General features: G+C 34.9%; 4 protein-coding genes across 8 annotated transcripts; 1 reads left to right on the top strand and 3 right to left on the bottom strand.

Moving 5' to 3' along the window:
- LOC107632030 (probable mediator of RNA polymerase II transcription subunit 19b) lies at positions 4,390-6,843 on the top strand. Of its 3 annotated transcripts, XR_001618671.2 has the most exons (6): positions 4,390-4,613; positions 4,783-4,963; positions 5,563-5,849; positions 5,953-6,165; positions 6,315-6,431; positions 6,601-6,843. XR_001618671.2 is itself a non-coding variant. In XM_021119994.1 (5 exons), the coding sequence occupies exons 2-5, from the start codon at positions 4,933-4,935 to the stop codon at positions 6,378-6,380; spliced, it is 597 nt and encodes a 198-aa protein (XP_020975653.1). In that variant the 5' UTR covers positions 4,390-4,613; positions 4,783-4,932; the 3' UTR covers positions 6,381-6,843. The 3 variants fall into 3 exon arrangements, 2 of the variants coding, with proteins under 2 accessions (XP_020975653.1, XP_016191143.1); XM_021119994.1 differs by having other exon boundaries at positions 6,315-6,843; XM_016335657.2 differs by having other exon boundaries at positions 4,400-4,613; positions 4,847-4,963; positions 6,315-6,843.
- On the bottom strand, positions 8,834-10,828 carry LOC107632031 (phospholipase A1-Igamma3, chloroplastic). Its single transcript, XM_016335658.2, has one exon. The coding sequence runs from the start codon at positions 10,652-10,654 to the stop codon at positions 9,164-9,166; it is 1,491 nt and encodes a 496-aa protein (XP_016191144.1). The 5' UTR covers positions 10,655-10,828; the 3' UTR covers positions 8,834-9,163.
- LOC107632032 (hydroxyproline O-galactosyltransferase GALT2) lies at positions 11,202-16,102 on the bottom strand. Its single transcript, XM_016335659.2, has 7 exons — positions 14,642-16,102; positions 13,990-14,222; positions 13,522-13,812; positions 12,828-12,956; positions 12,573-12,746; positions 12,210-12,317; positions 11,202-11,936 (listed from the first exon to the last, which is right to left on the bottom strand). The coding sequence occupies exons 1-7, from the start codon at positions 15,546-15,548 to the stop codon at positions 11,721-11,723; spliced, it is 2,058 nt and encodes a 685-aa protein (XP_016191145.1). The 5' UTR covers positions 15,549-16,102; the 3' UTR covers positions 11,202-11,720.
- On the bottom strand, positions 18,084-20,764 carry LOC107632033. 3 transcript variants are annotated; one of them, XR_002360048.1, is made up of 3 exons: positions 20,499-20,764; positions 18,479-18,997; positions 18,084-18,301 (listed from the first exon to the last, which is right to left on the bottom strand). XR_002360048.1 is itself a non-coding variant. In XM_016335661.2 (3 exons), exon 3 carries the CDS (start codon positions 18,940-18,942, stop codon positions 18,538-18,540), a length of 405 nt encoding a protein of 134 aa, XP_016191147.1. In that variant the 5' UTR covers positions 18,943-18,997; positions 20,002-20,163; positions 20,499-20,652; the 3' UTR covers positions 18,345-18,537. The 3 variants fall into 3 exon arrangements, 2 of the variants coding, with proteins under 2 accessions (XP_016191147.1, XP_016191146.1); XM_016335661.2 differs by lacking the exon at positions 18,084-18,301 and adding an exon at positions 20,002-20,163 and having other exon boundaries at positions 18,345-18,997; positions 20,499-20,652; XM_016335660.2 differs by lacking the exon at positions 18,084-18,301 and having other exon boundaries at positions 18,345-18,997.

Below are 22,460 nucleotides of genomic sequence, written 5' to 3'. Positions count from 1 at the left end.
TATATTTATATATATATGCACCCTACCTCCTCATACCTAAATCATCACTTCTCAACCTTTCTTCGTCTCTAAGTTACCACCTATTTCTAGTTTCATCTCATTACTAGGCATACTACTAAGATCTAGGGTTAAGAGAATAAAAATAGAGGTTTAGAGGTTTGAAATTAAGCTTTAAAACACAAAATCTAAGTTTGTTGAAGTAGGAGCCACGCTTACGTGTGGGAGTGCGTTTGGCCCATCATGCGTATGCATACACATTCTCGCATACGCATACATGCCAGACAGAGGTGATCCTTTGCGTATGGAGGGGGTTCGCGTACGCATACAACGTAGATCAGTCAAAAATGGCTAAGTCTGCAGAAATTTAGCTTTACATACCAAATTTCCGACGCGCATAACTTTTTCGTTTTAGAACATTTTTCATTCGTTCTTTGAACGGCGTAAACTTCACGAACCCAATTTTTATATGAAATAAGTTTGAAACAATTTAGGAGTCCGAAAGCCAAGTTATGGCTCATCGAAGTTCGGCCAAAAATAAATTTTTTTACGAAAATTCATAAACCTTTATTATCACCAACTCAACTCAATACTAACACTCTAAACATACAAACAGCACCACAACCTTTCAATTCAGTATCCTAACCCCACATTCTATCAAAACCAAGCATACCTCAACCTTACATGCATTTTCTTCCAACATTTTCAATAATGGCATCACAATCATAATCATTAACATATCCACAATTAACAATTACCTTTACCACCATCAAAGTCATCATTCATTAGCCTCCTTACCACATCAACTATATTCATACCATAAGACCAACAATTTATCATTTCTCAATAAACCAAACATGCAATGCCAACTAACCCACCAAATAAATTCCAACACTTATAATTCAACTTATCCTAAGTCGTCTAGCCTAAGTTTTCACAAGACATTATATATTAAATATGAGAAACCTAAATCATACCTTGGCTGATTTTCTCATATATCCTAAGACAACCCACTTAGGCAAAATTACAAGCCTTCAACTCCAAAATTCCGCAATCAAGATCCAAACCAAGCCTCCAATTTACATATATACACACCTATATCATATCATTGCACCCATACATACACAATTAATACCAAGATTACAACTAAGAGATTTACTAGGGTTGAGGATCCTTACCTTGTATGAGTCTCAATTTAGCAAAAGCCCATCAATTCCTCAAGTCAATTTGATCCTAAAATACCAAATTAACCAAGAATCTCAACACCCAAAACTACCAAATTTTCGAATTGGAGAAAAGAAAATAGAAGCTAAGAATGTAGTTTCCTCACCTTGCAATGTACTGGACTTTGTAAAGTTCGTCACTGCGGACGCGTGGCCGTAAACAGTGCGGCGATCGGAGATCGGAGCGAAAAGTTATGTGGATTTGAATCAATGCCAAGGTTTTAGAACCTTGGAATGTTTTTCCCCCTTTCTTGGCTGTGTTTATGCGTTTCTTGCATGTGGGAGAGAGGAAATGAGCTGAAGCTCACTTAAGTTAGTGATTTGGTTGGGCCCATGGACCCAGTTCGGGTCTGATTCGATCAGTTCAGCCCGTTTGGTCAAATCTTGGGCTAAATTCTTTAAAATTGGTGTTAAAATTATTATTTTAATTAGTTCTATCTTATTAAACTATAAAATTTATATTTCTAATTTTTTTATTAAAAAATAATTTATTGATTAATTATTCGCTAATTTTTCGGGGTTTACAGTGTTAGGGTTGAATGTGATTCAACCTTGGAAGCTTCACTATTCTATATTAAGGGTGAACGACCAAGGGTTGAAGGCAAGGAGAGTAAGTGAAAACACATAGTTCAATTCTCATAGCTACCCAAGTTGATTGAGTTCTTCTCCTTCATGTTGTTCATTTAGTATTTTCGTTTTCTCAGTTTAGTCTGTCTAAGTCTTATTGAAAAAGGCAAACATGGTGAGCTTTGTAAGAAAAATCCAATGAGAGGTAAAAGGCAGTGAAATAAACTGTGAGAAAAAGCCATAAGATGTCTTAGATTTGCTTTGTACATCTTTCTGTTTTGTGTCATGATCCTGTGGGAATTCTCTTGCAAGTTAGGTTAGCACTTTACTGTTAAAAGCTAGATTGGGGTCTAGTCAAATTCAGATCGGGGTTAGAATCTAGATTTGTCCCAGATAGGATTGGGTAGATCCTAGGAAGAATTGGTGAATGTAATCTTGTTGAAAGATAGTGAAATTCCATCACTGTTGTGATGGAGACTGGATGTACGCTACATTACACTAAGTAGCTGAACTAGGATACATTTGGGTGTTACTCTCTCTTCTCTACTTCACTTCTGTTTATGTTACTTAGGAGATAAAATGAAAATGTCTCTCAACTTGATACGAGACAAAAGTAAAAATATCTCCTAAGTTTCTTTGAAAACGCAAAAGTAATATTCAGCAGAAAAGGAAGCTAAGATTCAACATCCCTTCTCTTAGCCACTGATAACTATCACATACCATGATAAAATATAGCTACATAACCCACAAATATTATCCATATTAAAAATAAGAGTTAATAGTCAAAATGGTCCCTTAAAGATACCTCGATCTCTATTTTTGTCCCAAAAAAAATAAATTAATCAAATTTGTCCTCAAAAGATAATCGACCTGATCACGTTAGTCTTTCCGTTATTTTCTTACTAACGGCGCTAATAGAGAATGATGTGGCAGTTACATTTTTTTTTTGTCAAGGCCTAGAAATAAGGCAGTCCAAACCAGGAAAAACGAATCCTAACCACTACCCGATCCTGTTCCTTGCCAGAACTCCTTCACTAATCATCTTCTCCTGCTCCTTTATGTGGAACACTACGCGAATCTTCCATCCTCCCTGGCAACGGCTTTGCTGCCACTGCCTCGGTTATGGTCGGTCCTGTCGCCGCCGACGACTCTACTTCCGTTGCCTCCACCCATGCCTCTACTCTCACTACCGATGCCTCTGCTCACGTTGCTGCTGCTGACGCATCTATTGCCTCCGCTGACTCTACTTCTGCCGCCGCTGACTCTGCTTCTGCCGCCGATGATTCTGCTGCTGCTGCTGATGACGCTGGTGTGACCTCTAAAGTTGGCCCCCCCATCTCCGCTTCACTTCTGCTATCGCACTCTCATAGTAGCTATGCTTCGAGCTCCTCCATATGAAGAAGGAAGAACGATGAGGCAAGTGTCTTATGAAATACCCCAGATGGAGATGACACCATTCTCCTGGCCAGAGACGACAGGTTCGAATTGAAGCTACCCAAGGGGATGGTGTGAGCCAATTCGAGAAGCCAGATTTATTATCATTACTTGTGTTGTTCTCTTCTGGTTCTGCCTAACCCCACTTCTTCATGCATATATCCACTTTCTATTGATAAATCAAGAGAAGAGAGGGACAATTTTCCAATTGGTGAAATAGAATTCTTGTTGTTGGCATCATTAATTTCACGATCCATTACTGTGTTTGACCAAGCATCGATGAAAACCCTTGGTTTATCAGACGGGAGAGTTTCCATAGGAACCAGAACAAGGTTAATGGAAGTTAAAGAGCGCTTGTTGTGTTGTTGATCTAGCATATTCCAAGTTTCAGATCGGACACATTAACAATGCTCTACGACTACTTTAATGGTTGCGGATGATATCTAATCTTCTTCGTCTTCGTGATGGTAGGTCATGAGTTAGGGAAGCAGAAAGTGAGAGTGAGAGTAAAGAAGAATCATACACTGTGTTAAGTGTAAAACGACGTCGTTTTCTATGTTGTGCTGTCACTTCACGTTTTAGGTTAGCAAACCGTTAATGGTAGTGTAAAAAAATTAACAGAGGGATGAACGTGATTTAAAAACATTATTTAGAGACTAATTTGATTAAAAAAATCATTCAGAGACAAAAATAAAGAATATGTGATCTTTCAATGATGGATTTGACTATTAACTCTTAAAAATAATGATAAAGTATATTTTTTGTTTCTGAAATTTGTTAAAAGTTTCAAAAATATCCCTAAATTTTATTTTGTTTCAATTTTGTCCCAAAATTTTTTTATTTGTATCAAATATATTTCTGATAATGCATGATAAATATGTTTGATTTGCTTATGTTAAAGATTGTTCTTGTAGAATTATTACTAAATTGGTCATAATTTTTTAAAAAAATTAATTATTAAAAATAAATTTAATACAAACAAAAAATTTTAAGATAAAATTAAAACAAAATAAAACTTAAAGATATTTTTAAAATTTTTTAACAAATTTCAAAAAAAAAATATATTTAGCCTAAAAATAATCTCTAAACTTTGCATCATTTCCTAAAATAATTTGTTTAAGCTAGACTCTTATTTTAGTTTCGGTGTTTACCTTTTTAACCCTCGAGGACCGACCCAATTACACCCTATTCCAAAAAGGGAAGCCCGTGTCTCTGAGAAGGTTACGTTCTCATCGAGTTCGCATTCTTTCATCCCCAATTTCAAAAAAGAAGTCCTTTTGTTTCCTTCTTTTCGAAATAAGGAAAAGATCTTGGAACCCAATAACCTCCTTTTTAAAATTTGTGTACAATAACCTCGAATAATCTCAAACCCTAGCACTGCTTCGTGCTCAGGTATTTTCTTGATTCATTTTAAGGGTTTTGGTTATTAGTAATTGGATTGATTTTTATTGACCATATATTTTACTTGACCCCAATCGTTTAAAGTTTGTAAATACTAATGCATGTTGGTATTGGTGTGGATGGATACAAATAAAATAATGTATTTGGTATGATATTCTAGGGTAGCTTTTGTTGAAGTGTGCAACTTCATTGCTGGGGAACTTTATCTTTGTCCAAATTTTCAGGCAGTAACTACCTGTGGTTGCTGGTTGTGTTTGCAAACATAATTGGTACCGGCATTTTGGCTGCCGCTTGTGGATTTGTCTGAAAAATGGATCTTGAAGGCAAGAGATTTGGGATGGGTAAGAACTCAGGAAGTGCTCTATTGATTCTTTTTCTTCTGAATAATTTGACAATGTCAATATGTCATGTGTATTTTCTGGAAAACATGGTTTCTAATGATTCATTCATGGCGTTTACAGGAGGGTCACGTGGAAAGTATATTTGTGTAACCCTTGAATTAATAATATTTCTGATTCTTGATTATTGAATGTCAAGACATAGATTAATGATAGAATTGTTGTTGATTAGTATTGGATTCTTGAGCAAGGTAAGTTTGCAAATTTGTAATGAACTTGGCATGCTTTCACCCCAAAAAGTTTCACTGTTTATTGGAGCCTCACGATCATAGAATTTTCGCGAGGTTTAAAGTCAGTGATACAACAAATAGTCAAATAGAGCTTATTGGACATATATGATCATGAGATGATCATCAATAATAATCCTGTTAAGGCATGCTCTAACATTTTAAAGTGTAAATTGTATATGTTTCTTTTGCGATTCAGTCGCTGATAACTTGCTGAATCTGGGTTTCATGTTCAATCATGTGTGTTAATTCATGAAACCTGCAAGAACTCTGTTTTTCTCTTAGTAAATGTTGTTTGGTAATTCTTGGATTCAGGACATAAAGAACTTGGAGGTGGACGAGATCTCATAAACCAGTATAAGCTCTGGCCATACTATGAATTCTTCTGCAAGAGGTCACTTCCATCATCAATTTCGGACACACACTATCTTCACAATGTGGTCGGTGACAAAAAAATTAGGAAGGGAGAAGGAATGGGACTGCATCAGTTCTGTAAGAACACCAACACAAGTGAGAGAAAAGCTTCCTTACATCCTTTTGAGTTGGATGTGCTAAATGAAGCTTTCCACATGAGGGAAATGGGTCCCATGCACCTTTCTACTGTAAGAGTCTTGCTCTTTGCTTTCTCATCATGTCGAAGGGAATTGAATATTTTGAATTGGCTTGTTTGATTGCTCTCTGTGTCATTCTGGTATCTTATAACAGTCGCAAAAGGGGCTAAGGACCGCAAAGCCAAAGTCAGAGAAACAATCAAAAGGCAACAAGATGGAGAAAATTGAGGACAAAACTGTTGATAGGAAGGATGAAAAACATAGTAAGCATAAAGTACATGAGGTAAAGGATGGAAGTTGTATAGAAAACAATGTAATTAGGCGCCATGATTCTCATTCCTTGCAATTAAAGAATCAACAAGACAAGGTTTTGTCCCGTTCCTTCTTCCCTTGTTATATAATGTTATGTGTTTTAATTCTTACCCTAATACATATGCGATTGTGAATTTTGCATCTTGAAGTAAGAATGCAATTTGTCACACTAAAATCTATTTTTGTGACTGTTGGCATTTTTAGAAAAGGAGGGCTGAGACAAGCAATGATCCTTCTGTTTGCAAGAGACCACCAAATACAAGAAAGTGAGAAGCTGGATTACAGGCTCAAGTTACTTGCTTCAGTAATTCAAAACCCGATGTAAATATTTTGTACAATTGACATTTGGTTGTGCTTTTCTGCCATCAATAGAAGCACTATTGGCCTTATTACACCACAATTTACTGACTTGCCTTTCTCTAGAACTTCTCAGTTTTGTGCATATTGCTTGTAGTCGGTTTATTTGTTTATTTATTTATTCTTTTTATAGGTCCAGGCTTGTAATCTTAAGAGAGGCGAGAGGGGAGGAAGGGACCAACGAAATTAATACCATTCTTTAATTTTTACCAGTGGTTAATCTCTAAGGGTCTGAAATTATATTCTTGCCAATATGACTCCTGCAAATGTAATATACCTGAAAAAGGTGTTTCTTCCTCTAAGTATTCTATAAAATTTGTTTGTTTGATATTTAAAATCAGTTTGTTCTGTGGTATGTGTACAAAAATGTTTCATGAACATAAAAATAAGGCATCAAATATGTATTCTTATAGGTGGTCACTTCAATGATGACATCTTCACGTAAAGATGATGTTGTGAACTGTTAGATAGTTCAGTCAAACATATTTAGTTAAATATGTCAAATTATATAGTTCATAATATCATTTTTACATGAACATATCATTATTGTAGTCATCATTCCTATAAGAGATTGGTAGTTTATTTTGAATGTTTAGTAGTTTATTTTGAATGTTTATATTGGTTATACACTGTAATATCAGGAATCTATGTGATAATTCTTAAAATATGTTTAATATATTAAAGTTTAGTTTGGTAAAATTTGTACTTTTTAAAAGTAGTTTTTAAAAGCTAATTTTTTAAAAGTTATAGCATTTATAGCATCATAAGGTAATATTCGAACGACCGATACTTGTTTAAGTGAATTAGTGAGCTAATTACTAGACCAATTCAACATAGGCTTGGTTTGAAAAAAAAAATTACTTTTTAAAAATAGCGCATAAAAGTTAGCTTTTAAAAGATAATGTTTTAAAAGTTATAACATTTATTTTTGGTAAATTAAATTAACATCGGTTTTTAATAAGTACAAGCAACAGGTGCATTTGGTAAATAATTTTTAAATGGTAAATTATTTTTAAAATTTAAAAATATTATAATAGATATTAATGTAAGAATTAAATTTGAATATTAATTAATGTACGAGATTATATTAGATTTTTAAATTTTAATAAGTACAAGTCAACTTTAAAATTTTTTTCTTAGATGCTTTTAAAAACACTCTTAACTTTTAAAAGCTATAAGTACAAATACATGAGCTTTTTGATTTATCAAACGCAAAACGAAATGCTTATGCTTTTAAAAAGCACAAACATCTCTTTAAAAAGTTTTATCAAACTAAGCCTAATTGTATTATATTTTAAGACTATTATAGTATTTTAAATTCCTTTTTGTTGGGAATTATTTTATTCTTAGCTCCTACCATGTAAAACTGACTTTTCTAAAAACATTTAATTACCCACAAATATTTCTAAATATAACTTGCAATGAAGATGGGAGTAAATTATTTTCAAATAATTATTTCCAAAGTAACTTTATAAACCTTAGAACAAATATTCCATTAATATTTGCTAGTAGAAGCTGACTGTATATCTTTAATTTGATCTTATCAACGAATGAACTAAAGAAGTATTGTAAAAGGATATAAAAATATGTTAAATTATTTAATTCGGAAAAAAAATATCTAAAAGTTCTTACTAAATTTTCAATCATGACTATATAATTTAGTTAGAAAATGCACTTAATTGTGCGGGCACAAAATTTCAAGTAATCTACCAAAGATATTGACTTCAAATCACTTATAGAGATTTTCTTCCTAAATCATGCATTAATTATGCTTCAGGAGAATATAATAATGTCTTTGTATATTAAGAGTATGTAACTTTATGCAGTTTTTTCTTTTCTTTTTTAACAAGAACTTTATCCAGTATCTAATCATGTTTGTAAAATGAGCAAATTCATGTATCTATTAGTAAGGCATTTTAAATAAGAACAGACCAATGACAATAAATTATCTAGGAGCAAATATTCATATATAGTTCATAAATCATAAGTTGAAATCTAAATATTATAAAAAAGTTTAATTTTGATGCATTAATAATATAAAATATTTTACACAATTGTATAACTGTAATTACATTTGTTATTTTGGATGACCATTCACGCGATTAATATGAAAGGTAGTTATTTTTATTAATATGACGTTATACACATGTAAAACTATTTTATCAGCCCATCAAAATTAAATTCTATTACAAAATTCAAAGTAGACATGGATTGTTTTAAATTTCAAAATAGTTTATATTTTATTAATACATTCAGGGATATATACATTATAAAAAAAAACATATAGTGCCAATGAGCTGTATCTCAAATGACATAGTCTTCCCATATTCACCTAAGAGGTTGTAAGTTCGAGTTTCCCTATCTTCGGTAAAAAAATCATATGGTAATATTATAATTAATCAGTTAGAGAGTTGGAGTATTTCCTGAAATAAAACCTTGATCATCTCAAGGTCATATGACAAAGAATGGAAAATAACTAGAGTCGAAGTATATATTTTCAAAAATGATTTCTTAAAAGACGGAACATGCATTTAGATTTTTTAAGTTTTAATCAAAGATGTCATTCGCGATGATAATTTAAGAATTCCAGATTACTTATGTCTTAAAATTGAGTTTGTTTTTGAGTCCATGCACCTTCACTGAAACAGTTTTAATAATGTAATTATGTTTCCTATAAATACTGATTTCATTATGTTCTAAGAGGACACCAAAGTCATCATATATGTTTGAGTTCCATCTGGAACAAGAAGGTCATCATGATGTGAAGGAATATCATCAGGGTCTCTTTTGGGTTTGACCCATCTTCCATGATCATTACAGACCAAACCTTTGTTAGCTAATTGGTACCAAGATTGTGGAATCCTAAGCTCATCAACAAGCATGTCACAATACTTATTAACCAAAGCAACATCCCTTTTAGCTTCATTCCTAAACGGTGTCTCACTGCTCAAGTAGCCATCAACAAGGTGAAGGTATGTCTCCAAGCTATGAAACCCTGACAAGTTCATCCCTCCACCTTTGAGATAAGGAGATGAACCAACATCAAGTTTCAACTCAGCACCAACGTGTGTGTAAACCCATTCCAAACTTGTTATTTCATCAAACACCTTGAAGGCCTCATTGAAAACAAGCCCTGGCATTCTATGCACCCAATCTTGCTTCACCACAACACGCAGTGTCTTCACTCCCATTTCTTCCAACTCTTGTTTGAATGTAATGTTTCCAACTCTTGGTGCCCCAAAAGATATTACACTAATTGGAACATTATTTGGGACTTTATATGCTGCTTCATATGCATTCAGCAATGCCAATGCACCACCCAGGCTATGCCCAGTGATTGTGACACTAACTTCCTCACCTTTTTGTTCATAGAATTTCACCAATTTTGTAATCTCCTTCATCACCTGATCAGACGCACTTGATTTATTATACCTTGTTGTGTCACTCTTGGAAGTGTAAATGCTTAAAAAGCCATGCTCCACTTTGGCGCCTTTTTTCCCAATTGGATCCAATTTCCTCTGAAAATCCTCGTACCACTCGCATGGCGCCACCGTGCCACGCCACGCAACCACGATGTCCCGCCTTCCAATCCTACGTGTCTCTTGGTCGTCGCTTACAGCCACGTAACCAATCCAATTGGAGTCTCTGCTCCACGTGTCAGCCACGAGAGACCTCTCAAGCCAGCGTGGCAGATCGATGTGTGACATGGCATATATGTACTTAGTAACGGCGTAACCGTTTCTAGAAAGACCCAATTTCTGAAAGAGTTTGTTACGGTTGTAACGGCAACTGCCACAGTACTGGGAGAGAGAGTCATAATCAAAGGCGTCGTAGGTGGCTTGTGCGAATTCTCCGTACTTGAGAATTTCTCTGCGTAGGCAGGGATGAAGAGGATCTAGAATGTTCTCCCAGTTTGAGCAACCGTGGATTTGGCGCCATTTTTGTGAGATGTCTTCTCTTGGAGACATGGTTGGCGTTGAAAGTTTCTCTTCATGGTACCTTAGCAAGTCTATGCTGCGTGAAGGAGGATGATGAAGGACATTGCAAATGGATTCCGCCAAATGCGTCGCCCTGATTGGCCTCTTTGATTTTGGAATTTCAAGAGTCAATTCTTGATGAACTCGAACCATGTTGAACCGTTTCATGTTCATGTGGTTGTGGATTACGGCGGAACTGGAGAGTGCCATGGTGATGAAATTGGAGGGAAGAATAGTTAAAGGTTATGTTGGCTGAGAATTAACAACTACTGGAAAATAAATCTGGTATATATAATATTGGTGAAGGTTTGGTATGGTAGAAGCAATGTCACGCGGGGTTGTGGATTGACATATACACAAGGCTCAAAGCCTCAAATTATAACTTCTCTAATCTCTATTACCATTTCATTATTTTGATTAGTCAGATTAGAACTTTCAACACGTTACTCAAATATTTTGAATTCAACTATTCAAAACGAATAAATAAACTTATTTGCGGTAGTATAATGAAAAAAATTATACAATTTCTACATACAACAGTTACTGACTGATAACTGAATTTTGATGTTGAAAGAAAATAGAATAATAATATAATTGACTTGAACAAAGGCACTATTAAGTCGATTATGAAGTCCAAATTAAAGATATAGAATATCATTACTTGTGTTGGTCCACATATTTTTCACGCGGCTGGCATGTGTTAAGATCAGGTCAATCTAGTTTTGGGAAGATAATTGTTATTTGTTAAGGTGGCCCGAACAAAGACACTACTACATTGCCATGAACAAGTAACCATAAACATTTGACTTCTACTTAGACAATGGAATATGTAGACGTTCACATTGGTCATTGCTAATTTCATACACCAAGAAAAAAAAATAATTAAAGTGGTACGTAATTCAAAGTAGTGGCTTCTGCATCTAAGCCTCCACAATCAAAATTGAATCAAGAATAAGTAAAGAACAGATATAAGCCAAGTTATTAAGGCACAAAATTTTAATTCTGAACGAATGTATGTGTTGGAGAGTGCAATGCTTTTTGACATTCTCATGTAAGCATTTGTTACCTGATTTCTCTTCTCGAATGCACAAGCACCAAAGTTATAGTTGCATCTGGTTCCACACTCCTCATCTGAGCTTTTTTTGCCCCTCCTGTTTTAGAAACAATCATTCATGGTGAACACTACCTTAACCACAGAGGCTTAAGGGAATGGAGAAAGATACAATGGCAAGTCACTGTGACAAGAGCTGCTTGCATAGTTGCGTTTCTCGATTCGTCATCTGAAATTGCAGCAACGTGGTCGACCTTGGCCTTTTGATAATTTTTCCCAAAGACAAATCATCTGCCTTGGCGATTGGTAGTGTGCAGTGAAGTAGCCATCCATGCATCCATACTGACAAAACTTCCAGTTGTGCGCGTAATGGACTGCTCCTGTGCTTGTATTATACCGCTCAACCCACATTCCCATACTTACATCCTCCATTTTGAACAGCTGCCACCATAAAACATATCTATTTCAGTCACCTATCAATTTAGGTGAAAACTCACATGTAGTTTAGTCAATTGAGAACCGTTTGATGACAATTTAGTCAAATATGTCAAATTATCTAACGGTTATCAATTATCGGCTTCACATGAAGATAAATACATGAGTTTTCACCATCAATTTATATTCATGTGCCAACATTAAACCTAATTATTATTACTATTGTTATGGTGCTCAAAAGTAAAATTCAGAAGTAAAAAGAATATTAAGGCAACTAACCCTTAGCTTCCTATCTTTATGTTGAGATAAGATGAAAGTAACTATATCACTGGAAATTACATAAGCAGGCCCATTTGCATAAGGAGGATATACTTCTTCTGGCCACTCCTGCAACAATAAAATGTAAGACATCAGAACAGAACAGAAAACACAACACCATTCTTGTGAAATGGTCAAATATACGGAATTATATTTAAGACAATGATGATATCAAAGAAAAAAATAAGTCAACTATATAAAAGAAAAATAAGCATGAAAGATCACTACGTCTTAAAAAAAGGTATTGGTATATACTATATATTACTAATGATGACATAATAATAGTAATGGATGCACAACTCATGTATTTGGCAGCTGTCATACCTCATAAGTAACAGCCCATTTGCCATTTCTGAGAGGTCGATGCAAGAGATTGAGATTGCCCATATAAAGGGACTTTCTCTGGGGTACCTTCTCGATTTCTTTCAAGACTTTATCCACCCTAATGAACGTATCATCATCACATTTCATAACATATGCAGCACTCACATTCTTAATCTGCATGAACAAATGTGGACTTAAATGCCAGTCACCAAAAGAACCGGAGAGGAAAATGAAAAAGTTCAAAAGTGAGCTCACCCCAAACTCACAAATGGCCACAGTTTTAAGCACAACAAGCTCATAGCGATCCATAAAGGGCAAAATGACAATATCGCCAAAGTAAGCAGCCTCCTTCTTCAGCACTGCATTTATTTCCTTCCTTGGATTCTTCAGTTTATGTTTTTAGTATGCACAAGGAATACACGGAAAATTTAACCATACAGCCATATCTTAACAATAGAAAATACAAGACAAATATACGAAAAGTACACTGAGCATAGAAATCCTCGTGTATGTACAAATGTACAATATCTCTGCATAACATCTATGTGATTCTATCACTCGGTCCAATGACTTTCAATCAAATCAACTGACTAATGTTGAATTAAAGAATCAAGCTAGTATAATTACTAGTTAAAAGAAGATACTGCATGGAAATAACTAATAATATTTAAAGTTCTGTTCATGAATCTCACCCCTGCACAACAAATTAAGAGCTTAAAATTTCAAAAGCCCCACTTGAAGCTTAAACCAGAGGTTCTGTCATTGTTCAAAATCTAAAGTTTTATCAAAAAGTAAAAAATAAAAGATAAAAATCCATAAAAGGGCCTTAGGAAGGTTGAGTTCCTCTTTTATATACAGGATTTTTCATAACAAGCATCTGTTTGAGCTAATGTCCCAAGTACTGAATGAATATATCCTTTTATCAATAGTAGATAACAAGAAATCTTACCAGTGCAACAAAGAACCGTACTACTACATCTGAATACTTTATTGCAGGTGATTGCATCCATGTTTTTCTAACCGCCATACGTTCTGCGAAGTGATTTGAAGCAGAAAGCACTCCAATGAGAAGTTTAATAGGGTGTTTGGGTAAAGGACTGGCTTTCCAGGACTCTGACATTTCCAGTACTCTTTGAGGTGAGAAACTAGGATGGGAAGTAGGAAGAGAGGTGGCATGAATTGAATGAACATCCACGTTCCCTTTAACTGCCAATCCTGTAGCATCTTCAAGTGTAAAACCCTGAAGATAAGTAAATAGAAGTCAGGGTGAAAACACGTAACACCAGTAAGTGAAAGCAACGTTACATTACAAAAGTTATCTCACAACAGATTAGTGTAATGAGAAGCCATATATGTAACTATAGATATTTAGGATAGCTATTAGATGAGAACTTCTATGTTTTCTCAAGAAACTTACAGTGCGGTATGGAAATGAAGTTACATGGCGACCCCCAACGTTAATATGAAATCCATCAACGCCAGCACGCAGCGTAAGGACAAACATTCTACCCTCTATAAAAGGAAATGGCCAGGTCACTGCTGGCTTCTGTTTACGCCCTATAAACCGCTTAAACCATGATGTCGTCTTGGACTCTTTTGAGTCCACAATCTCATTCCGCATCCATCTTTCACATTTTTTGTATCCATCGACTGCCAAATATAATGATAAATGAGTTATAAGGAAATGCGAACAGGGAAGATAAGACAGAGATGTAATCACCATAAACAACAGACTAGCATATTGATGACAAAATGCTAAAATAGAAATAAAACAACTAAATACCAAGATAAAATACCCTATTCACTAAGTATATTATATATTAATATAAGATAAAACCGCAATAAGCAGTACATTTTCTTAGGTTTCCAGATTCATGGTTTCTAAATCTCTAATAAACTTTCTATAAAATGACCAAGTGAAGTTTCCCGAGACCTTTTCTATATTTCTTATTCAATCATTTCCAAGAATATTGAAACCGCATATATGTTTTAAAACAAGGACAATGGAGGCTGAAATTAACGATTTTATAATATGGTACAAGATAAATACAAAATATGATAAACCATACCAAGCATTCCATCTTCATCCCCAGATGGCAGACCATCACACCTTTGAGATGATCCCCAATGCATTCGATAACAGGTGTTATGCTCGATAACTGGCTGTTTGCTCCAATCCCCTCTTATTCGAGGATTCAAATGAAGAATTTTTGGAGGATCCTCCCCATCCACTGTCTTTAGCCCTTGCAATTCAACCATGAACTGTGAAACTGAAACCAATGCTTCACCTTTCTTCGACTTGGAAAGCTGGGGAACATACTCCTTATGAGCATAATGGGGTGTCCCAACCACAGTGACGGAAGAACCGGCTGCAAGCCCGCAAGGAAGAAACATCAAATTATCTCCTTTCACCAGTTCATCCCCACTCATTGATACCCATGAAGGGCATGACTCAGGTTTTTCATCAAAAATAGAGCTTTCTCCTCGCTCCTTCTGAACAATCTCATCTACTTCATTCCACGCCTTTAACCCTAACATCCATGCCTCTTCTGCCATTCTCTCAAACACAGGCAATTCATTTATCCTCTGCTGGTCATGCATGATTTCCCCAGTTATCCTACCATATCGCGGAGGAATCTTCTTCAAGGGTTCAGGACCATGTTCTGCCTCCTTCATTGGCTCCATGCTTGGCCTCAAGGGTGCACCCTGGTCCCTATTATCCACTAACCTCCGGTGAAGTGCATCTCTATAAACAGAACTCACAAAAGACTTGCTCAAATCTGAATCTTCAGAGCCTCCATCATCTTCCCCATCCAATCTACCATCACTCTCAACCCCACTTAGCGTTGATACAGTTCTTAGAAACTTTGGAAACTTACATGCTATAAATACCAAGTATAACCCCCCAATGCCAAACAAAAAATGAGACAACTTAAACCTTCTCGAAATGGAAGGATCACTTTTCGTTCTCCTCATCTTCAAAAACTTCCCCAAACTGCAACACACTTCGACAGAGACAACAACAATGAGCTCAAACCCCACACACCATTCTTTGAAAAAATAAAATATTAAAATTTGAAACAGAAACCACTAGAGCTACTTATTAGGCAATGGGAGTGGACATCTTCGTAAAAGATAAAAAAAAAGAAATAAATAACCAAAGGAAGAGATCGAGTTTAGGAATAGACGAAAGCAACCATCAATCAGAAAATTTAGAAGAAACCCGTTTCAGTTCAGCCCTGAGAAATACTTAAAGCTTCAAGCTTTGGCTAGCATTCTGCAGAAAACTCGATCTCTAGATTGGTTGATTGAACCCTAAATGCCGAACCCGTGAAGATTAGTGCAAAGAAGAGAGGGAAATGTGAACGGGCGTCAGCCTGTAACTGAACACGATGATAATCACACCTGAACGTGAAGAACATGAGGGGGACCAAAACTTTTAAAATCGATGTTGGTTTTTGACCTTGTTTGTTTGTTTTTATTACCAAATTTCCTCTGTTAATTGTCCCGCGTTTATAAATTTTTTAGTCCTCTGTTTTCGTTTCAGGAATTTCGTTATAAATATTGTACATTTACTTACTTGTTTCAAAATAAATATACTTCGGGAATGATATTAAATTATTAATGTCATTTTGTTTTTTACCAAATATATGAGACTCAAACTCGCAACCTCTTAATTGAGTATGGAGAGACTATGTCATTTGAGTTATTACTCATTGGCAATTATTAATGTCATTTTGATCAATGACAAACATGCTGAAAATATAATAGCGTGACAGAAAAATAACCTTAACATTTGGAGAGGAATAGTGCAAGTAATACCCCAACTAAGTCAAATTTTTTTTAGTGGAATACTTTAACTTTCAACAAATTTTAATAATTAAATTAATTTTAAAATTTTTACTTCATTAGATAAATTAATCTTCACATTAAATTATTTGTCTATATAAAAAAATTTACCTAAAAGTTTTAAAAATTCTAAAAGCTTATTATCTCCTCATTCAATAACAATGTAGATTAATTTGTCTCACTCACTCATTCACTCAAATCTTATCATTTAACTTAGTTGGATTTGGTTCACAAAAAAAATACTTATATGTGTAATACTTTTTTTGTCTAACTTATTACTAAAATTTAAATACAAAGATTGATATGTCTAATAAAATAAATATTATAAACTTAATACAATTTGATTTCTTGTCTTCATATCTCTAATTGTATTCCTTGGCAAGTATGTTTATATTGTTCCTTTCGTTGATTTATATGCTTTCTTGGTAAAATCCTTTTCGTTTCCATCTCTTTGGCAACATAGATATATATGCCTTGCTTCAAAACTAGTTAACTTTTCATGTATTGGAAGCTTGTGCTAGTTATGGACTTATGGGAAGTGGGAACCACGTTTTCTCATAATTTGCCGGCTTATGGTTCCCGCTATTTATTTTATCGAGGAACTTGCCACCAAACAAACTAAATCTACATTTTTTTTTTCATCAGATTCTAGTTAATAACGATCTTAGTCGTGGCTTGGGACACCTGTGTTAAGAACTTTTAGTTTGTATCAGGGACGACAGTATGAAAGCCCACATATCTTGATTAAATTGCAAACACTAGCTTCAAGTAATAAAACGATGAAAAGTAAAATAAGATATTAAGAGAAAAGATTGCATATAGTCTTCTAAAATATTTGCTTAACATTTAAATGCAGGTATATATTTCACTAGATTGTATTGCAACATATGAAAATATTCACTTTTAAATGAAATCAAGAATAAACATCCCTTAATTCATCATTTTGGAGAAATTAAAAAATTAGCTCCTCCCCCAGCTATGGTCATCAGAAAATGATTATTATTATTAGTGGTAATGTTAGTGAGACGCATGTTACCTTAGCCACTTGTGTAAGCGCGTTGCTACCATAATTTGGAACAACCATAAAACAAGGCATTAGACGATCATTGTAATTGTCTTCAGTGGCAACTGGCACATGCTGAACTAGCCAGATTTCCACTAGCTTAGCGAAAGCATTGTGTAGTGGCTTCATCATGTGCACGAGACTTTCAATTCTAACTGCATCTGTTGCCAACAGTAAGGACATTGAACATTGAATTCAATAATCCAAATTCAAATCATGAAGGAGCCTTTCCCTAGGATTTGCATCTAAAGGAGAAGCTGCTGCTGCTGCTGCTGGAAGCAGTGTTTCAGTGTTGGCCATATGAATTTGTTGGTAAGATTAGCTGAATCAGTCAGCAGTAGAGGTGAGTGATCTACTGCATTAGTGTGCAACTCCTTCTGGTGCACTAATCACTATATACATACATACATCAGATTAATCTGAGTTTCCCATTCCCTCAATTCATACCCACATTTCCCTCTTTCTTGACTACACACTTTACTTTCGTTTGATGGTCAGCACTCATGGAGCACATCAGCAGAATTCCCATAGATTATATATGATGCAGAATGGAGCCAGTTGAAAGTTAAATTCTATTTCTATCGGGAAAAATTGAAACCTTAACTGAAAAGATGAAGTAGACTATGCTTAAGTATTTTGCAGAGCTATTCGTCAATATCAAAATTCAATCACTGTAATAGAAGGCAACATTATCAATGATATGGAAGAAAAAGATTGAACAACAGTACACTTAGCTTTGAGTTTCAACAACGTATCGAGGAAGCATGCGGATGTCTTTGAGATGCCTCGGAAGGGACTAGACTAGACCAGCTACTACCTAAGATAAGCAATGTTAGTTCCAACATGCACTCAACCATGCAGATTCCAAGGAGCAAGCACATTTCTGCTTAATAATATTAAAAGCGTCATCTTGAAAGGAATTATTACATTATGGATTGAAATACACATAACAGAGTTTAACCATACATTAAATCTAAGCACCTTAGTAGAGTACCTAAAGCAAGTATATAAATTTGCATAGGCAGATTTGAGCAAAAAGAATGACAAGCAAAATCACAGTTTGCCTTTGTCTTCTTCCTTCATCTTCTTCTGCCACCTTCTCTTCTTGTAATCTAGCAACATTTCCGGCATCTTCTCCATCAACCTGGCCGTGTTCTCCCTCTTCTCCGCGGCTATCCTATCGCACTTGTGCCCTTTCCTCCTTGTTCTCATCTCCTTCCTTTCCGGATCAAACTGCCAATCTTCCCCAGCAAGAAGAACTTCCTTGCGAAGCCTAGCCCTCCGCCTGGCGCTGATGCTGAGGGGCTTCCATGCCCCCAGCTCCCAGTACCCCCACACACCCTTGGCAAGTTCATCCTTGTATTTAGCCAACTTCTCACGCCACGGATACTGATACTCCGCTGCCGCTACCGCCTTCGCCACATTACCAGCTGCAGCTTTCCCTGCCTGCCCCGCCATAACAACCTTCTCTTTCTTTCTTTTCAATTTCTACCGTCTTTCAGTGTTCCAAGAGCTGAAAATGATTTAGTCCATCAGGCAAATACACAAACACCTCATAGGCTAGGATTGCACATGGATCAAAATCTCTATCCGATCCGCACTAAACTCATCGGATCGGATACAATATATCCGCATTTTTTATGCTCGGATCCGATCCACACATTTGTGGATCGGATATGGGATATATCCGAAAAAAAAAATTAGAGAAAATGACAAATAGGTCCCTGATCTTTTGTCTCGCGGACATTTTCGTCCCTGACCATTGAAAAATATTTTTAAGTCCCTGACCTTCACAAAACTTAGACGGATCAGTCCCTGACGAAGACATTTGGACGGATCAGTCCCTGACGGAGGCATTTGGACAGAGGGACTGATCCGTCCAAATTTTGTGAAGGTCAGGGACTTAAAAGTATTTTTCAATGGTCAGGGACGAAAATGTCCGCGAGACAAAAGGTCAAGGACCTATTTGTCCTTTTCTCAAAAAATTAAAATGTTTATTTCTATTAAAATCAAATCACAACTATTATATAATCAAAAGCATAAATAATTAACTTATCAAAGGAAGTGGACACTGATAACAAGCATCAAACTAACCCAGTTCTTTTGGTCAATATCAGAAGGAAATAATATAATCAGCACCAGTAAATAAATAGATCTTGGTGAGGTAAAATAAGAACATTGTATCACTTCAGATAGATTATGTGAGAAAATTAAAATCAATAATTAAACAATAATTTAATAATTCAGCAGCAACAACAATAATTCAATTTAGCAGTAACTCAGAACTAAAATCATAACAACAGCAACTCAGAACAAGAAAATAAAAAAAAATTAATAATTCCAGGCAACCAAATCGGGGCACCCAAAGTCTCTAATAGAAGTGCAAAACTGGACAGAACCCGCGAGGCTAGCAGATCGGAATAAGTAAAACGGTAAAAGTGCAGAATCGCCGTATCAAAGAAAAAATGTAGAACAGAGGCAACCGTAACTAGGAACACGAACAGAGGCGAGGAATACCGGAGAGACTGGAAAAGCAGGGAACCGGTGAGAACAGAGAAGCTCGAAACCGACGAGCTTTCCGGGTGGCAACGAACGAGGCGGCGAGTGCATTGAACCAGTAAACCACAATGAGAGAAATCTTTTGTGTAGCCGAGGACATCAGGCAGCAGAAGACGATGACTGCGAGTGAGAAGGGGGATGGACGGTGAATGGGAGAAGACTCAGAAGAAAGGGATTTAGTGCAGAATGGGAGAAGAGAGGAATTTAGGATTAGGGACATAGGCAAATACACAAACACCTGTGAAGCTAATATTTGAGCAATATTTTATTAAAATGTATATTTCCACACATTTCTCCTCTTTCTTTGTAAATCGAATCACCGCAAAACACACCAATTTCTGCCGATTTCAAAGTTCTGATGTGATTAGATTCAATGACGTAACAATGGTAACAGTGATGAAATCCAACAAATTTAAAAGAAAAAACGAAGCTTATGGGCAGAAAAGAATGGGTACCGTTGTGTTCCTGAACGGAATCAAGAGAAGATTGACGAAACGAAGTATCTTGGAGCTCGCAAGTCGCAACCCGCACTGAGACTCTGTCCCCAACTCCAAACCCTAATACAATCACGGATTTGTCTATGCGAAAAAGTATAAATAGGTTCTTTAAGGACAAAGAAAAATATAACATTTTTGTGGGGAAAAAACTTTAAATATTTCTGATAATTATTTCCAAGGAATTAAGAGACTCTCAAAGACTCAAACAAAAAAGTACTCTTTTCAGTTATTAATCTTTATTGTTATGGACTTATTAATTTTAAATATTGACACAGTAGTTAATTAATTTCATAAAAATAAAAATTAAGAGTTAAAATGAGTATTTTTTGTTAAATAATTGCAGGAATCGAATTGGATATTCATTTTTTTTTTGTTATGATAGTTTTTTTTATCCTAATTTTTAATACTGTGTGAATGATCTCTAAATAAGTAAAATTATAATGAAGGAATTAGAAAATGCCCATTATACTATAATTATAAGGTAAATATCTTTTTTGGTTCGTACTATTTTTTTTTGCGGGACAAATCGTTCTTTAATCATCACTAAATTTCAAGTAGGTTTTCACTCATTTATATAATTTGACTGTTTGATTCTTGTAATCGGTTGTAAATGATTATCAATATGACGTATTAGTTGGAGACTGAACTGTTTATATCAAGTGCCACGTGTCAATTAGAATCGTTTCAGGGACAAATTATTTCCTTTCTGCAAGTGAAACGTTGTTGTTGCTTGGCAGTCCCATAAATCCCCTTAGTCAAAGGATTGAAAGGGTAGGTTTTCATCTTGCATTAATGTGAGAAGACTCTGCAATAGTTGGCATGGATATTGCAAATTCTGGTTTGTCATGCAATCATGAGAAACGATGCGGTGGGTATGAAGAAATGTCGTAAAAGAGAAAGAAGAAATTTGTTTTTTCAATGTACAATTGTGGAACGTACGCCATTTTATTCGAATTTGGCACTTTTCAGAATCCAAGGAGGCTTTTCTTTGGTTGTTTTTATTTGGTTTAATTACTTTGTTGGTTTCTATAGTTTTGCGAAATTTTCAATTAGGTCTCTATACTTTTTTTCCTTTTAATTGAGTCCTTACACCATTTTTTTTTAATTGGGTCCCTACACTTTTTTTTCTTTTATTTAGGTCCCTATACCAATTCTTTTTTTTTTAGTTAGGTCCCTATAAAATTAAGCCAATTACTATTAAGAATGACTTAATTGAAAAAAAAATTTAGTGTAGGGACTCAATTAAAAAGAAAAAAAGTATATGGACCTAATTGAAAATTTCACAAAACTATAAGGACCAATAGAGTGATTAAACCTTTTTATTTTAAGGTAAGTTTTATGTTTAGGATTTTGTTTGATGTGCTGAGTTATTTAGTGATTTTTAAAGTTTAACACTAGTTATCTTTGATACAGAACAATGTACGACATTGTAAATATTTTACTTGGTTAGATGAATATATTATCTCTTTTTTTATTGATAAAGTGGTATAAAATGGAGTTGCAGACATAATGAAAAATATGAAAAAAAATTGCAGAGATAAAGAAAAAGCTGATTAAATGCAAAAATGTTGAGAAAGATAGTAATATTTTTAGCAAGTATAAATTGTTTGGGTTAATTTTATTGGACATTATAATAAAAAAGAAATTTATGTAGTTATAATTGTATAATGGTGATGTACTTTTGTTTGTGTAATTTTAATATTTTGTAAGTAGGTAAATATTGCATATGTAGTGCAAGTTATATATTAAAATTGTAGTAAATTATGATCTTGTAATAATAGACATTCTTTTTTTTTGAATCAAGTATAATAGACATTCTGTATTTATTTATTCTTGTTTTTCACATTTTATGACTTATGCATAATTGAAACAGATAGTCTTAATTTGAAGAAGTAGAAAACATAATCATAATGCACATAT

The sequence above is a fragment of the Arachis ipaensis genome, chromosome B03 (genome assembly GCF_000816755.2).
Source record: "Arachis ipaensis cultivar K30076 chromosome B03, Araip1.1, whole genome shotgun sequence".
Taxonomy (NCBI): Eukaryota; Viridiplantae; Streptophyta; class Magnoliopsida; order Fabales; family Fabaceae; genus Arachis; species Arachis ipaensis.
Note: the sequence above shows the minus strand (reverse complement) of the source record. Positions and strands in the feature narration are given on the sequence as shown.

What these genes read in the sequence shown, in the direction of transcription:
- LOC107632032 (XM_016335659.2), bottom strand. Translation starts at nt 15,548, where the DNA reads ATGAGGAGAACGAAAAGTGATCCTTCCATTTCGAGAAGGTTTAAGTTG. An exon ending in CTTCATTTCCATACCGCACT is followed by an intron (nt 13,813 to 13,989) that starts GTAAGTTTCTTG and finishes ACTTATCTTCAG; the next exon opens with GGTTTTACACTTGAAGATGC. An exon ending in AATGGGCTGTTACTTATGAG is followed by an intron (nt 12,318 to 12,572) that starts GTATGACAGCTG and finishes TTATTGTTGCAG; the next exon opens with GAGTGGCCAGAAGAAGTATA.
- LOC107632031 (XM_016335658.2), bottom strand. Translation starts at nt 10,654, where the DNA reads ATGGCACTCTCCAGTTCCGCCGTAATCCACAACCACATGAACATGAAA.
- LOC107632030 (XM_021119994.1), top strand. Translation starts at nt 4,933, where the DNA reads ATGGATCTTGAAGGCAAGAGATTTGGGATGG. An exon ending in AGGCAAGAGATTTGGGATGG is followed by an intron (nt 4,964 to 5,562) that starts GTAAGAACTCAG and finishes TCTTGGATTCAG; the next exon opens with GACATAAAGAACTTGGAGGT. An exon ending in TAAAGAATCAACAAGACAAG is followed by an intron (nt 6,166 to 6,314) that starts GTTTTGTCCCGT and finishes TGGCATTTTTAG; the next exon opens with AAAAGGAGGGCTGAGACAAG.
- LOC107632033 (XM_016335660.2), bottom strand. Translation starts at nt 18,942, where the DNA reads ATGGCGGGGCAGGCAGGGAAAGCTGCAGCTGGTAATGTGGCGAAGGCG.